The sequence below is a fragment of the Colletotrichum paranaense genome (assembly GCF_030867605.1).
Source record: "Colletotrichum paranaense strain IMI 384185 chromosome Unknown Scaffold_6.1, whole genome shotgun sequence".
Taxonomy (NCBI): domain Eukaryota; kingdom Fungi; phylum Ascomycota; class Sordariomycetes; order Glomerellales; family Glomerellaceae; genus Colletotrichum; species Colletotrichum paranaense.
This window is the reverse complement of record NW_026848964.1, coordinates 542,851-559,522: the sequence shown is the minus strand read 5'-3', so window position 1 is coordinate 559,522 and position 16,672 is coordinate 542,851. Positions and strand designations below refer to the sequence as shown.

At 46.5% G+C, this 16,672-nt stretch overlaps 2 protein-coding genes across 2 annotated transcripts; both read left to right on the top strand.

Annotated features, from left to right (window-relative positions):
• Positions 1-360: 360 nt before the first annotated feature.
• CPAR01_07794 (uncharacterized protein) lies at positions 361-705 on the top strand (the record flags this gene model as incomplete). The annotated part of the gene is made up of 1 exon (XM_060492063.1): positions 361-705. One exon carries the CDS (start codon positions 361-363, stop codon positions 703-705), a length of 345 nt encoding a protein of 114 aa, XP_060348433.1.
• Positions 706-2,398: 1,693 nt separating this feature from the next.
• Positions 2,399-4,476, top strand: CPAR01_07793 (uncharacterized protein; the record flags this gene model as incomplete). The annotated part of the gene is made up of 3 exons (XM_060492062.1): positions 2,399-2,423; positions 2,508-3,280; positions 4,066-4,476. The coding sequence occupies 3 exons, from the start codon at positions 2,399-2,401 to the stop codon at positions 4,474-4,476; spliced, it is 1,209 nt and encodes a 402-aa protein (XP_060348432.1).
• Positions 4,477-16,672: the final 12,196 nt, after the last annotated feature.

Sequence of the window (16,672 nt, the reverse complement as noted above, 5' to 3'; positions counted from 1 at the left end):
TATTGCGAAGATTGATGCATGGTTGGAGGAGTATCACAGAGATTATGGTGCTGCTCCGGCGGAATCCAATAGTACCCCTAGGCCGCCTGGCCCTGGGCCATCTGCCCCAGCTGCCTGAGAATGAGAGAGAGAGATTTATCAGACACGGTTCACGTTACAGAGTGGGGTTTGGCTTGAGCGATAGCATGACTTATTTGGGATAGAGGTAAGAACAACGTCCACAGAGACGCAGTAGGCTTCAAGAAGTTCGTAGGTGGGTATTAGGACATAACAAATGAAATTTGTTTGACTCCGTTCAACAGCCGTCGCGATGCATCGCAACATCTGTCCCTTGAGGAATGACCATAGTGATGGAAGGAAATGCTCCTGCCAACACGTTTTCTCTTCGGGAGGGATCAAAGCAAGGCGGAAGGTGTCAGCGAGGCCGCCTCCGTGGTGCCTGCCCCAGCGCTCTTGCTCAAGGGACTCCTCGCATCTCTTGACACCATCTACCTTACCTTTGATTCATTCTTGAGCAGCAGAACTATCTCAGCACCTTGCGTACCAACTCATTTCGTGGCCATGCTGAGTAATCATGGAAGCCGGGAGGAATCGAAGGAGAGCCTGGAACGGGAGACGGGAGGTCCGAGGGGAGGTGCTGAAGCCTGGGCCGGCCTCCTACCTTCCACGTTCTCCGAGCGTCTCGGGCCAACGTGGATCACGTAAGATAGCCCTGCGGCGAGTAAGGAGACCGACGGGAGCGTGGCGTCGCGACCAAAGACGTATGTGCCTGTTCCATCAAATGCTCCGAATGCGGAAACTTTGCTTCCCATCCTGCTTGTTTCCTCGCTAAGGTATGTACCTAACGTAAGTTGCTCTTGAGGCTCGCAGGGCATTGCTGAGACCTGCCAATGGTGATCATGAGGCAGCACAGCAACTCGGCCGGATTCCGTGCCTGGTGCATGTCGTTGAAGCCAAGAGTACAAGGTATACCAAGTCGGGATGGGCCGGAGCAAGCAGAGATATTATGTACAATGTTGGATGTTGTTTGTCCACTTGGTGAAAATCAGAAGCGAACGAGAGGCTTAAGAGAGTGGGATTAAAGTAACGCAGCATTGCATCCATACTGGCCCCAGGCTTTCCTTCTCGGAGAGCCACAAACAGACCCAACAGGTGCGGGTACCGGAGAAATGGAGACGACGCTATCCTTCCTTTGGAAAGACTTGGCGCAGATCTTGATGAGCCCCAGAAAACTGCCCGAGGCACAAACTCCTTCACGCGTTGATTGGCCGTTGTCTCAAGCAATGAATTTGGATGGCAGAATCAACTTTGTATGTATTCCCGTGCTTGAGAAAGAAAAAGGCCACGAAAATACGTAGGAATCGGGCAGGATGAGGTGCCATTGGGAGTTCCAATTGTCTCGACTCGAAGAGACATTACTGGATCGGCTATGACATTCGAAGCTGAGGCCTCCTTCTGCTCTTTTCTCCATCTCAGCTACCTACCGTGCTCCCCTGGCCGGGTCTTGCTGGGTGAAAGAGAGTCTGAGTTGGAAGTCGCCGTCATGCTGCACCTTCCCCCAATTTTCCCCAATCTCCCTATTCCCCTCAATAGGTGTTGCCCCCTTGCACTTCCCCTTCTTTCCCAGGTTCCCCTCACGTCCTACGGTCTCTCTCTCGGCGGCGATCCTCCATGATTCGGTGCTCGCCTCCCAAAGGCCCCAGAGCATGTATCCCCGTATCTCTCTTTTGTCCTCTGTTCCGAACTCCAACCATCCACACATTAGCCCATCATCCCATGCCATCCTGGTTTTGAACCATTTGATACGACTGCGCTAACATCTCCAGTGCTCCACGCGCTTGAGGTCCCAGACAAACAAGACCACGTCCTTGGCTTCCCACTCGAACATGACGTCGTCCGCCCTAGACTCTTTGACTTTCCCGCCATCTGATACGTGCGCTTAACACGACTCGATGATATAGCAGCATGTGTGCGACTCAACCACCTGCTGTCACTTTGAGATTGCTTCAACATGCGTGCCGTCTGCCGGCTAACCTGGCTTTCGCATCTTGGGCCATGCCTTTACGGCGCTTTTACCTTAGAGCCTCTGCAGCCGCCCGTTACCGTCTGTTGAATGAGACGCCACTCAAGGTGGTCGGAGCATGTGGGCCCCTTTTGTTCGAATCTCTCAAAGGCGCGCCTCTCGGTGTTGGTCAATTGGTGGTATGGGAAATCTTGTTTGATACCAGAGTGCACCATCTATAAAACTCTTCATCTTACCTTCGACATTGAAACCTGCCTCTCTGGATCCAGGCTTGGTTTGACTGCAGCGTCGCAGCCTCTTGTCCTTTGATCCATTAGCCATTTGACTTCCAAGTGTACCAGAAACGCCTTGGACAGGCACGACTTCAAGCCCATCATGTTCCACATTTACAACATCTACGGTACGCGCTCTTTGCCTGATCTTCTCGGCCCCAATCAACATTGCGATATCACTACGTTTTCAGATGCTGATGAGTGACTTGTAGCGCTCGCCGCCTTTGGCACCATCGGCGGTATGCTTTTCGGTTTCGATATCAGTTCCATGAGTGCGTGGATTGGCGCCGACTCCTATAAAGAATATTTCGGGCATCCGAGTTCGACCCTTCAGGGCGGCATAACGGCCTCCATGTCCGGCGGCTCCCTTGTCGGTGCTCTAGTCGCTGGTTTCCTGGCTGATTCATACGGCCGTCGCGGCGCTCTCAAGCTCGCCTCTGTCATTTGGATCATCGGTGCTGTTCTCCAATGCTCCTCTCAGAATGTCGCCCACCTCATTGTCGGTCGCGTTGTCTCTGGTCTGGCCATTGGTATCACAAGTTCCCAGTGCTGCGTCTACCTCGCTGAATTGGCTCCCTCCCGCATCCGTGGGCGCATCGTCGGGATTCAGCAATGGTCGATCGAATGGGGCATTCTTATCATGTACCTTATCTCTTACGGCTGTATTGTCAGTATCCCCAACGATCCCAAGGCATTCCGCATCGCCTGGGGTATTCAGGGCATTCCTGGTCTCATCCTCGGAATCGCTCTTCTCTTCTTCCCTGAGTCGCCGCGTTGGCTAGGCCAGAAGGATCGGTGGGAGGAGTGCCACGAGGTCCTTGCCCATCTTCACGCTGGTGGTGACCGCGAAGCCCCTATTGTTCTTGCCGAGCTCGATGAAGTTAGGGAGGCTGCCCGCATTGCCGCCGAGTCCAAGAATGTTACTTTCTTTGGTCTTTTTGGACCGCGTGTCTGGAAGCGCACACTCGCCGGATGCAGTGTTCAAGTTTGGCAGCAAATGCTTGGTGGCAATATTGCCTTATACTATTTAATTTTGCCGTAACCCAAAACAGCCCGTAGCGGCTCCCGGAGTTGCGGGTTCTAGAACATCGACGAAACAACAGAAGCTGACCAGTGTAAGGGCTATATACACTGTATTCGCACGGCCAGTACCCAGTAGCTTCTAGGAAGTCAGGTAAGGTAAGCAGGGGAAGTTGATTGATGTCTGTAAGGCATCTATGATATTTTTTAGTAGCCCGAGCCGCTAATTGTCTACTTTCAAGTACCCGACTGCCTCCAGCGCGGGCTAAGACCGCTACTTAGTGCGCTTGGTAATACTGACGTACACGGTATATGTTGATGGTACCCGGTGACTTTCTTTCACCTCAAGGCCGCCATGGATCTGACGAGATGGAACTCCTCAGTACAGTGACTAGGCTGCCGGATGTTATGCTAATGTTTCATCATCTATAAAAGTCGTCCTGCCGGGCCTGGTCGCTTTCCTGATCCCAAAGCTCTCTCCTCTAATCCTATTTGAGATATTGCCCACCGAATCAACAAGCAATCCCATCCCGCCCGTCAACTTCTGCGATAACTAGACGAGTGACGAAGAAGATGTCTCGACGAGGAGGTCGCCACAGCGGCCGCGCATCTAGCAGAGCCTCGTCCGACCCTTCAAGCTTCACCCAGTCAATGATGTCGATGGCGCAGGAGAATCTGGACAAGGAGAAGGAAAAGCGGGCCCGTTTACAAACTGAACTCCAGGCCTCGCAGGATCTCATCGCTCAATAGGAAACCATCCTCAAGATATCCAGCCCGAAGCAATCGAATCTCCCTAGTGGGCAGGTCCCAACCACGACTGAGGAGAACGGCTCGCCTGCGGTATCGACATACGTCCATGGAACCGAAGGAACCGAAGCCAATGACACCAATCCGACTACAGATAATACCGCTCCTTCGGGTCGCTCCCGCAACATATCTGCAGCTCCATTCAGCAGCTCAAAGACCAACAAGGAACGGGCAACCGCTACGCAGGCTACGTCTTCAACCGCTATGTTAGTTAACAAGCCGGACGATAAGTCCGAGGTCGAACACAGCGATGGCCATAACGACAAGGATAAGAGCGACGAGGACGATAATACCAATAAAGACGACGGGGAGTATATCGAAAATAATAATAATACGGAGTTTATAGAGGAGTAGCTTACCGGGCGATAGAACAAGATACGCGTCTCCTTCCCGGAAAGGTATCTAAAAGAGATCAATACCACTTATACTATCCGACCTCGTACACGGCTCTAGACAAGGCAATTCGGGTTCAATAGGTGCACAGGTACACAAAGGACCTCGTCATAGGAAGCCGGAATAGGACGGAAAGATTTGGGCTTATTTTGTCATAGCATCTTAGTCTCTTTACACAGAATTTGTAGTTAGCCTTAGAATTATAAAGATAGCATCACTAAGTTTCTTTCGCCTAGAAAGAGCTTAATAGAAAATTAATACTCTACTCACTAGTTCCGTTCTAATACTATGCGGTCCTAAAGGGCAAAGAAACAAACCGGGCTATGCCTCCAACGACGTATCCTATTCCGTACCTCCTAAGGCAGGTCCTACTCGCTCAACTCCCTATATTTATCAGGGTTCCCTAGAGCTAGTAGCCCGATACAGCTTAACTTAAGACCTCGGTCTATAGCGGCGAGATCGGTAGACCTAGCAATACCAAAACCACCATCTATTAATCTCCTCTTTAGTCTGCAAAATAGCCTACCGCGGTTCCTATTAGAGATGGCCGGACTAGTCAGTATCGGTAATCAGGGCCCTGCCAGTGCGGTCTGGCTAAGTATAGCTTTCCGATAAGTTATAAAGATTGCGTTAGACGGCCGAGTAGTACAGTTCACGCGGTTGTTAAGGAACGAGGCTAACTCGAGACTCCTAGGCTTTTAGCGGCGACCGATCCCGCCTATCACCGTTTTAATCAGCCGCCGCTAGAGAAAACGTCGCCACATTATATCGGGAGTCTCTAATCGAGCGGGACGGCACCGCTACTTTACTTACCTAAGGCTTCTTTGCCACCTCGTCCTCCGCCCTCCGGATTAGAGAATTAAACACCTCGGAGACCGTACGCACATATAACGGCAGCGTAACATTAGGCCCAGCCCCATCAGTAGCGTGTAAGGTATTCGCAACAAGCGGCTCATCTCTTAGTACCGCGTCCGTATTTACGCCTACAGAGCCCCTAGCGGCTAGGGAGCGAGGATACGTAATCGAACGGGCATCGTCATCAGAAGAGTCGTCCTCGCAATTCTCAGCATCGAGATCGGTCGGTTCGACTATAGCCGTCCATAGGGGGCGCAAGGTTTGCTCGCGGGCAGGCTTACTCTAGTCGGCCACCTTAGCTTCATCGGTCTCTTAAGGGCTATCGGCATCATCACGCGGCTCCTTTCGCCACTCCTCGCTCCAATACTAGAGTATACCCTTAAGCCACGTACTAAGCTTACCCCTCTAATTCCAGGATTCTAGCCATGCTACAGTTACTAGATCTAATTCTTCAGCCTCTCCCTCTTCCCATCCCAGAAATTTAAGATAGTCGTAATTCGGGTCAGTTTCGTCAACAGCTACTATATGCTACGAGTTCGGCTCTTTTACTTTCAGCCGATAATAATAGCGCCACAGCTAACGGGCGCATTCTTTGCGCCCCTCTAGAGTAAGCTTTAGCATACTTAGCGCTTAAGTCGATTACCGGGATACTCTCACCGTAATACTAGAAATACTAGGGATAGAACACACCCAGGCTAGCGAGGTCAAAAATAGCTTCTTCCGCGTAGTATTTTTTTTCGCCGCTCGAGGCTATTTACCAGAAGCTTACCTAGACAGGATAGGAAACACACTCATATAGCACCGGAGCCGAGGCATAGCTACGGTAAAACTTCGTATCAGCTAAGGACGCAGTAAAGCTAATATTTAAATCCAACATCTCATACGTTATTACAAGAGCGGGCATCGTCCCGGGCTAAGTCTCGACATTAAGCGTAGGTCTAACTATAGCCTTGCGCGTAGTCTCGTTATCTAGCCCCTAATAGCGCTAAGCCCGCGCCATTCATCATTCATTTGTTACATAGGCAGTCTCGTTATTAAAACTAAACGTATACTAAACTAAGGCATACCTCACAAAGCCCGCCGCACATAACTAAGATCAGCGCACAAAAGGGCCCGTTTAAGTCCAAGACCCAGGCACCAACCGACCGTAATCACCTATCTACCCACGAGCATCCGAGCGCGGATCAGTCAGGTATAAAAAACATTCGATACGAAGAAAAGCAGATAGACTTAGCGCGCAACAACATCGTAATTAATCCTAAGCTTCCAGGAGACTTAGCAAGCCATAAGACTAGACTATTTCGGGCATTAGAAGAAGTGCTCCTATCGAGCTTACACGCCAGCCATCCCCTATACAATCCCGCAAAAACGCGCTAACAAGCCAAGATTATTACTCTTTAACAAAAAAAATAGTTCGAAATAACACATATACTCAACCGACCACTATAACCAACCTCCCTATACCCATAACCTCTCCTCCCAGATAGTAAGACACGCATCGTCATAATCCTTCCTTATAAAGGAGTATCCCGACCGGATCTTAGTCAAAAACGCGCACCAACTATCAACATCCAGAACCATTTCCAAAACGGCCCAGGTCGCTTCCCAAATCTTAATCGCTCCGGCATCTTTTAATCAGATCCCCTCTACAACACTAGAGCGCTTCCTACTAGCAGCCCGGAGGACTTCTTCCGCAAAGGCCTCGGGTAGGGCTTTACATTTCCCCGTCTTACACGAACCTAGCCACTCCGATAGAAGCCTATAAGAATAGCCAAAGAAACCATATAGGGCTTCAACCTTAACAGGGTCATCTAGCACATCGCGCAAGTACCACAAAGCGTAGCACATTCTTCGGTCAGCGTCGGTCCTAAACTTTAGGTCGGTTTTCATAGCCGCGTAATTACTAAAAATCTTTAAATAAGTATATATAAAAGTTATTCCGGCCAAGAAAATAAGAACAGCTACAACGAAGTTAGTAACTTTGTAGTAACGAGAAGGTAGCATAATAATACGCTAAGAAGTTAACCTATCTGCGGAGTAACAAGGAACGGGCGACGTTAATCGTTCAAAAAGTCTTTCGGCCAGGCAGTATTTAAATATAGTTAGCGTTTTACGGGTAGAGTTATTTACGAATCCAGTAGCTAGGATAACAACTAAGGACGTCATCTTCGTACGTCTCGCCATATCACATAGGCCAGACCTCGGATCATAATCAGATACGATAATTCTAAAAAAAAAGGCCTTTATCCCGAACATCCTAAAAGAAGCCATAGCTAGTCCATAAAGCTACAAGTCTATGCGACAGCGAGGCCCAACCATAGGAACAGCCCGCCGCTATACCGAGGCACATAGAGAAGCATTATCATTCCATAAAACCGTCGAACGACCTTTATACAGCTGGGCGACAATCAATCGTATTTCGTAATATCCCGCTATTAAAACCGATTGATAAGACAAGACCCAAGCGTCATCGTAGACCCGACCTTCGACCGAGATTAAGACAGGCTAAGACTCTCACTCGAGCTATATACAGAGAGCCCAGAGGGCATAACCAGTAGCATAAATTCCGATACATCCTCTACCCTCCATCGCACATTACCCAAGTACCGGCTTAGCCATAAGAACGCAGAGACCCCCAGCAAGCAAAGCAGTCGCCATACCACAGGGCGAGGATTAGCTCAAAAGAGCTACACAAAGAGCAAGACGGCAGAACGAAAAGTCGGAAAACTCCTTCAGGCCTATATTTTCGAACTATAATCCCAGTTTCCAGAGATCGCAGGCCTCATACAAAAACACACGGAGGACATCCAGGCCGACAGATATCAAAGATAAAAGTCAAGCGACGGGCAGCAATTTTGATACTTTCTTAGCTTGGGTATTGCGGAATTAGTCCCAGATACGCAGAATTCTAGAGATGCCTCTCAAACTCTTACGTCTGCTATCCAGGGTAATACCGCCGTACACTTAGCTCTATATCGCCGCCGCAGTGATAGGACTATCGGCAGTATTTCTCGCGACTACGACAGCTACCGCAACAGCACGGTCCAGCATCACACATCTGGGCAATTACCTCTCACTAAGCCCACTAAACAGTCTATTACCACAATGGCTCGCAGGTAACGGACAAATGTTCGACAAAAAGGAATACGATCTAGTTCTAGGATCGTTATCGACCTATCACGATAACCTATAGATAGGGGCTCGCAATCTTTCCTCTATCCTACAACAATCCGGGAGCAATAAGAGCAGCAGCTTTTCCCTAGAGTATTTAAGAAAGGCCCTCCTAAGGTCAAATAATCTAGCATCACTAGCTAAGAAGACGGGGCACGAGATACTCATCAGTAGTAGTAATCTAAAGTCCACAGACGTAGGACAGACCTTCGCAGTTAATATTCACATCCAGGACATCGTTACCGCAATCCAGTATAAGAGCAATGCCTTCCATAACAAGACACAGAAGATTTTACAAAAATCTTACCAGGCTTCTTCGGTACTACTCTACCTTATCAATCAGAACCCTACAGATAAGATAGCAGATCTAAGCTAGGCTAACAGGTTTCGGGCAATCGTTACGCTACCAGAGACTCTACTTTAGGATAGCCCGACAGTAACCCAGAAAGCCGTCGCAAAAAAGGCTAAGCAGTTTATTAATATCCTAAAAGGTATCAAGGGCGTTAGGGACGAGATCACAAAGTATATTAACACCAGCCAGCTACGCCAAGACCTTATTATATCAGTATGCGCACTAGAAAGAGTTTTCCAAGAAGCGGCGTCGATCAGAGAACATCGCTACGATAACCTAAAGGCACTAGGCCAGGACGGCATCGCCAGGAAAAGTATCGATTATAAGAATATCAGAAGGGCAACGCTCCACCTAGAGCTCTGGCGCGCCATAGCTTCGAGCCAATATCGGATATCGGTATTAGAAATAGAAAAGTTTAAGAGGAGAAGGACCAGCCTAGCAGACTAGAAGCGGAGCACTGTAGCGCTATCAGTAAGCCTAGAGGACCTCCAAAAAAGAGTCGAAGGTCAGGGTAGTCTTAAAAAGGAAAAAGACAGCAACGCGATCGACGTAGAGATAACGCTAAAAACAAAAGCTCAAGAGTTCCGGAGTACGCTACAACAGACGTTCTCTTAGCATATTTATATACGTAGAATCGGGATAAAAAGAGGGAGACAGCGAGGTAGACAAGGACATTAATAGACAAGATTACAGAAACGCCAACACCAACTCCTTCTAAATATAAGCACGCATCTACCATTCAACAGCTCCAACATAGTCCTCCCCTCACTACCCAGGAACCGACTCCAGGTCAGCCTACATATAGAGGATAAAGTTCATCAGTACCTCGTCAAATACGTCGTAGTACAGCCATACCCAGATCCCCTTCTCTACGTCATCGAGGCCCAGCACCTCCAACTACGCCTTAATACTTAATACGCACTCCATCCGGTCCTAGCGTACCTGTTCCCTTACCTTTCTAACGTGTTCAACATAAAGACGCTTACGATCACTTTCGGCGCGGAACCGACCCTATACCGAAACCAATAAGGCGTTAATTTCTTCAAGAAGCCTACCGACGAGTCTATCCGTCTACTAGTACAAAGCATCGATAAGGCGTTCGATATCCAGTACCGGTCCTCCAGTAAAGTAAACGGCAGGTCAGTAATTAGTTTCGGCCGAGGTCAATACAAGAAACTTCTAGTCTCGATAAGAGAAGTGGCACCGATCCAGCGAAGTAGCCAGCGAGGTAGCCGGCGAGGAGTCCGATAACGCGTTAGACAAAGAGCTCCAACCAGATAGCTCCCATTAACCATTATAACGTAGGTACTAAAGTTTCGGCACCGCCCTCATAGTCAGTCGCAGATATCCGGCAACGGAGCTCTTTACAATTAAGCTCGGCGGGTCGACGGGGCGATACTTAGCAATACTAGTAGAACAGCCGCCGGGATCTCATACAACATACCAGCCTAAGATCATATCGTTACGAATGTTCTCAGGCCATTCGACCACCGACTTATTAATCTTCTTATCGTAAATAGTTAGGAGCGGCTTCTCCTTCTTAAACTTCTAGAAGTAATAGGTCAAGCTCAATAACATCTTCGTTCGGATCGCGCGCCATTCCTCGTCAGTAAGAGTCGCAAGGTCGATATTCATACGAATTACGAGCACATACAAATCCGCTCTCTTCGGATACTTATTCGCACCTTAGTAGTTTAAGTACTTCTCGACGGTACAAATCCGAGTCTTCTCGTCTAAGGGTACGTTCTTCAGCTCTTTCAGCGTCTCGGCAGTAACACGATAATACGCCAAAAACCCATAGACAAGGATTTTATCAGAAGCGGACCACTATACTTTGCAATTAGGCACTCCACCGACCAACTCGCCAATTATGCAGCCGCGAAAGACGTATAAAGATCGATCCTATTACTCAGAACGTTAGTTAGAGGACTAAGACCTAGAAGTTCAAGCTAGCCTAAAGGGGGATATCATCAAGTCCGCCAGCTTAATAGCAAAACAGAAACCGACCAGAAAAAAATCTACTTACTTTTAGATCGCCGCCCGCAGCCACGGTCGGCTCTCGTAAGCTCTGCACCATCTTCAAACGACCTCGCGGAGTAGAAACTATAAAATAAGAAGTCGCGCCTAGAGCAGGATATTGCTTCTATATAGATTTGCAACTTTCGGGATCAGCAACCAATATAGCCGGTCAAAAGTACAACAACTCAACGTACTAGGCACGGAATACACAGGGTATAGGCAGTATGTTAGGTCTATAAAACGACAGGGAGAGGTTACCGCTATAAGAAGGTACAACTAAAGAGCTCAGCAATCGAAATAGACGGTGAGCTATTCATAATATACAGAACATACGAAATAAGATACAGCACATTGCGCTCGTCAAGTATTAGATCCTCCGAATAAGACATCGATAAAAGGGGCAATATGCGCAGAGCCAAACAATTTCCGACAAATAATACAAGTACCCCTTCACCCTATAGAGTAAAGCCGCGAGGCAGTACACAACTCACCTACGCCACCTTTACCACGTCATCGTACTTAGACCATAGAAGGAACGGCTTTGTAGCTTTAAGTCTCTATAGAATCACTAGGTTTCGCTTCTACCAGATTATAAGAGGGACGGAGCTACGCTTTTACCGCGCTTACCGATCGGCACAGAGTCTCGGCTAAGTATTTCATCAAGCCCGCAGAGCTTCAGCTAAAAGTTATTTAAAGCTACAGCGGATTATCTCGTCACATCTCGTATCAAATACAAGGTTCGAAAGGTTAGCGAACTACGGACCGACGCAAGTTCGAAAATCTATAACTCCTACTACGTAAACCATCGAATATAGCGTAATCTTCCCAAGATAAATAAAGAATGTTCCTTCTAGACGTCTTTTACTACGATAGCAGTATAAAAAAAATAATCCAGGTCATCGAAAGCTCTCAGTCGCAGTAGTATAAGCATTTCCTTCTCAACGCAGAGTCTAAAAGTAATTAGTAACATAGTCCAACTATTCGACATTATTTACGGCGCGAGTTCCCGTATACCAAAAGAACCACAGTACTTCCTAACGTAAAGGAACTAAGACTTTTACCACAAAAGCGGAAATATAACTAGATTAGGACGATCATAGTTCGACGATTACGCTTTCTCAAGGGTAAGTAAAAAAGTATATAATCGGGCTAACGCCATTACTCCAGTACCATTTATAGACACCTTTCCCAGATCGCCCAAGCCCCCTTAGTACCACAGCTTTAGTCGCTAGTCCTTCTAGTCATTAACCTCTATCAAAATAGCCCCTGCTCTTCCCTCTTCCTCGTTCGCATCAAAAGCTAGTTATTTCAGTTACTTACTCGCCCACGCGATCGGCGCCGAATGCGAGGTCAGATTACAAAACGACTTCCACACCTTCTGCAACATTCACTATAATACCAACAAAGCCAGCACTACCTCTAAACATACCTTAACCCCGAAGGCTCCAGGAGCATATCCCGTAGGCCATCCGCCGATACATATAACCACAGATCTATCCGACGTTAGTACATACGAGCTACCGCCCACGCCAGGCAACATCCCGATACCACTAATTCAGAACAAAGCGCTACAAGGCAACAACTAGGAGAGCTACAAGGCATAGAATCGCAATAACCCTAGCGTACCATCCTCTACCCCAGTCCACCAGGGCCAAGGACAACCGGCGCCAGCATTAGCCCCTCAACAAGCCACGTTTTCACAGTCGCAGGGCGCCTAGCCTCCTCAGTCTCCTCACATCGGCAGTAGACAGATTCACGCCCCAAAGCCTCACTATCCCAATCTACAGCAAGCACTTACTAAAGCGCCATTCTCAAGTAGCCAAATGCAGCAGCAGCAGCAGCATCAACCAGGAGATCCAGCCCTAACCAACTACGACATTCAGGTTCAGAGATTAACGGCTGCGCAGGAACAAGCCAAAGTAGCGCTAACAGGTATAGTAGATACCATGCACATACTTTCTACGTCATCAGTCGAGTTCCTAAAATATCGGGACTCGCTAAGAGGTTAAGTACGATATACAGGGCCGGCAGGACTAAGAGGGGGGTCTCACAAGAAGGTAGTTAGCAAAGGGGTTTCGGGTAATAGATTTCTTATTATAAGTAAAGCTCTAGTTAGGCCAGATACTCTCGTTATGTAGAGATACTTAGCAAGGTTACATAGTAGCATAGGAATAGACTAGTATTAAGCAATCGTACTTTCAAGGCTTCGTAGGTAGTTCACATTTTTAGCATTAGAGGTAGGGTAGGGGTAGCTCCAGTCATTAGCATAATACAAAAATAGATTCGGCAGATCGACATCTTTTTAACATAGTCCCTTCTATCATACTATATAACTTAAGTCTCGGAAGATTACATATAGGCTTCAGAAAGTCGTACTTTAATACTTAGAGATCACTTAGAGATAAGGAGTAGGATAACGCCTAGCAAGATACGTTAGACGCTACAGGATTAGGACTAGGCCCTTGAGCAAAACTTCCGAAGCCAAGCTTAGTCAGAATAATAACTAATACAAGGCTCCGAATCTACGGCAACCGCCCCTAGTCATAATTACCCATTGCTAATTACGACCGCGTATCTCTTACCCTTCTAATTACCAAATTACCAATTACGACCCAGCGTCTCTTTCCTTTCCAATTACCCGTTCGTAGTTACCGTGCGGGGTAAGTTTACCTACGATCTCTAGACTGCTACCACATCCACACAGATATAAATTAACATCCAACTTACCACATCGTAACCGCTACCTACCTCTATATACCATTCTAACGATTTCATCGTCAACAATCTCTCCATAGGCTTCAATTACATAGAAGTAGTCTAGTTAGTTATCGCCCAACCTTCTAGACTACCGCGGTATTTAGGATAGCAACCCAAGCACTTCAGTTCAATTCCAGCTTATGGACTAATAGAGAGTTATAAAAGAGATAATAGTAATACTATCTCATATATACAAGCATTCCAGACCCTATTTATTTAATCTATCTACCTTAGCGGGTCCCCTCTCAGTAAAGTCCACATCCATAACTTCAATTATACCTTAAATTAAGGTCCTTAAAGATTACTTATGTAGTTCGATATGTTCACTATGTATTCTATACATAAGGCTTATTCCCTAAGATATTAGCTTCGGTCATTATCTTTTGCAATTTCTCATTATCTAATTTAGGTAATATACTAAATATTATTCATAGTACTTAAATATAACCCTTAACTAATAATCTACATTCTCCGAAATCACGGACATTAATAAGTCCCGTAACCCAGATATTATTTTAAAAAGAAGGGTAATATTATAAAATATTATAAATAGACCGGGGAAAAGCTTATTATACGAGAAGAGATAACAGAGTTATGTTCGATAAAAAGATGCCCACGGGTATAGCCGTTTATAAAAGCTACGACATAATAAATCCGCAATTTCTATATTTAAATACTACTTATTCTATCTACAAGAACAGGAAAGAAGATTCGTTACCTATCTTTAGCCTCGACATAACAAAATCTTTAGCAAACTAAGAAACTTTCTTTATCTATCCAACTAAATCTAAAACAGCGATCAACTCAGTAAGCAACTATCTAATCCCTTACCATATATACGGATTCTTTCATAGCATGTTCTACACACTTACACAGAATATACTAGCAATCGCATACAGGCGTTATTATTCGAGCTTAAATCCATCCTCCCATCGCCTCAACATAGCATAGGTCTATACCTAGCATTTCGCTATGTTCTATCATAACACTTAATTATTACTTTCGAGCACCCAATATATACCCGGGGACGCCTAGGTCTACATACATAGTACTACGAAAAGGCCTAACAGACCTCACACTAGACCAAAAAAAAAAAGAACAATCCTAGGTTATCTTCCCAAAAGAAGTACAAACAGAAAACCAACCCGATCACCATCACCACCTCATCTATCTCCACCTCCAAAAAAAAACAAAAACAGAAGCCAATAGCGACGTCCGGTCCTAGTAACCGCTTTAGCAAAGCCCGCAAAATCACACGCAAAGAGAAGCTCCGCAAGTTACATTCTCCTAGCCACCGTCTATATAAGAAGGGGACAACAAAAGAACCAGACAGACAAGAAACCACACAAGAAACCACACAAAAAACCACACAAAAAACCGCACAAAAAACCGCACAAAAAACCACACAAAAAAAAGAATACCACTTCCCACTTATCAAAAATACTCATCAATACCCTACCATTAGGACCATCTTCTCTACTCTTTAACAACTATACCTACCGAGGACGCCCGGGAATAATACATTTTATCTTAGGGGAGTTAATAGGCCTTTAACATCGCTTAGATTACCATATTCTATCGCTTTCATAAGGCATACAGTTTTTGCCGTACCAGATTACACCGTCGTAGACCTACCTCCCGCCCCTTGCCCCCAGCCTAACTACAGCAGGTTAAAAACAAGCGACAGGGGCTATGGGCAGATTCTCAAAGGGTCGTTTCCGAGCTTCTCTCAACTATATAACACCATCTCAGGTCCATAAGGCTCATTCTATTAACCCGTATGACCCGCCTAACTACAGCAAGTAGATCACTATGGGCTAATTAGTCCCCGCGCTCAACCTCAAAAGAGGTTATTCTAAAGCACGAGAACATACTAGTCCCAAGGAGACTCTTCCACCAGTCTAACTACAGCAGGCTAGATAGGAGGCCGAGGGGCGGCTCCCTAGGTCCGATTACTAGACTCAGCGAGGAAAGAGGACGGTTTCGTTTAGCTTAACTAAAAAAGGATATAACATATAACAAGGATAAAGCTAAGACTAGCGCATAAATAGAGCACACAGTATCAATTATACGAGCTTAACAATATGCCGCACTTTTATACCGAAAGCATTCTAGAGGATAAGCAGACATCCCAAGGGTAAACCTCTATAATAGTGTCGCTTATTAATCTACCGGTAATACGTACGTAGTTTCCCTCCAGGGTTGTTATAGCTCGTGCGCCATTCACGACCAACGTCAGTAATATAATATCGCGAGATCTTAGGTAACCACAGACTCAAAGCTAATGCTAGATATTCGGACTCGCTTTTCTTAAAGTAATATACCAAACAAAGGGTATAGAGTTACGTACGTATGCATAGAGGCATCATATTAATAGCAGAACAGAGGGACACTCCTAAGCCGGTTAATCGATATGACCTATGCAGGTTACCGAATATCTCGTCGTTTACCAACGCGCCTCCGGGGTTTCGACAGTTATTAAACTCTTATTACGCGAGAGCTTACTATCAATACGTCAAGAAAATTTTCTCCCTAAGTCCGGTATACGATACCGCTTTCCAACCTCAGCTACCGCGAACACCGCCAGACCGGGTAAACATCACATCTTACGAGTCGACTTAATAAATCATTACCCATAGAAGAGCGCGCAAACTTTCCGACATTCGCACCGACGCTTCCTCAAAGCCACTCACTTAAGACATAAATACAACAAGCACAACGAGATAAGCGCCATCAAAAAGCTCGAAGGCCTCTAGAGAACTTTCCAACAGAGTACGTTATACCCAAGACCCTATACAAAATAGCGGACCTATTTCTAATCCACGAAGCTCGACCTAAGGTAGCATCATCCGATACACAACAGAAAGCATCCCGACCTCCTCGTAAAGTTCCCTACGGATCCACCATCTCCAACGCAAGTCTTGCAGTGCTCCTCTCTATAAGAAAGAAAGTAGATAAGATCCTACAGTCAGGAATACCCAATGGCCCCAGCACCGACAGCTC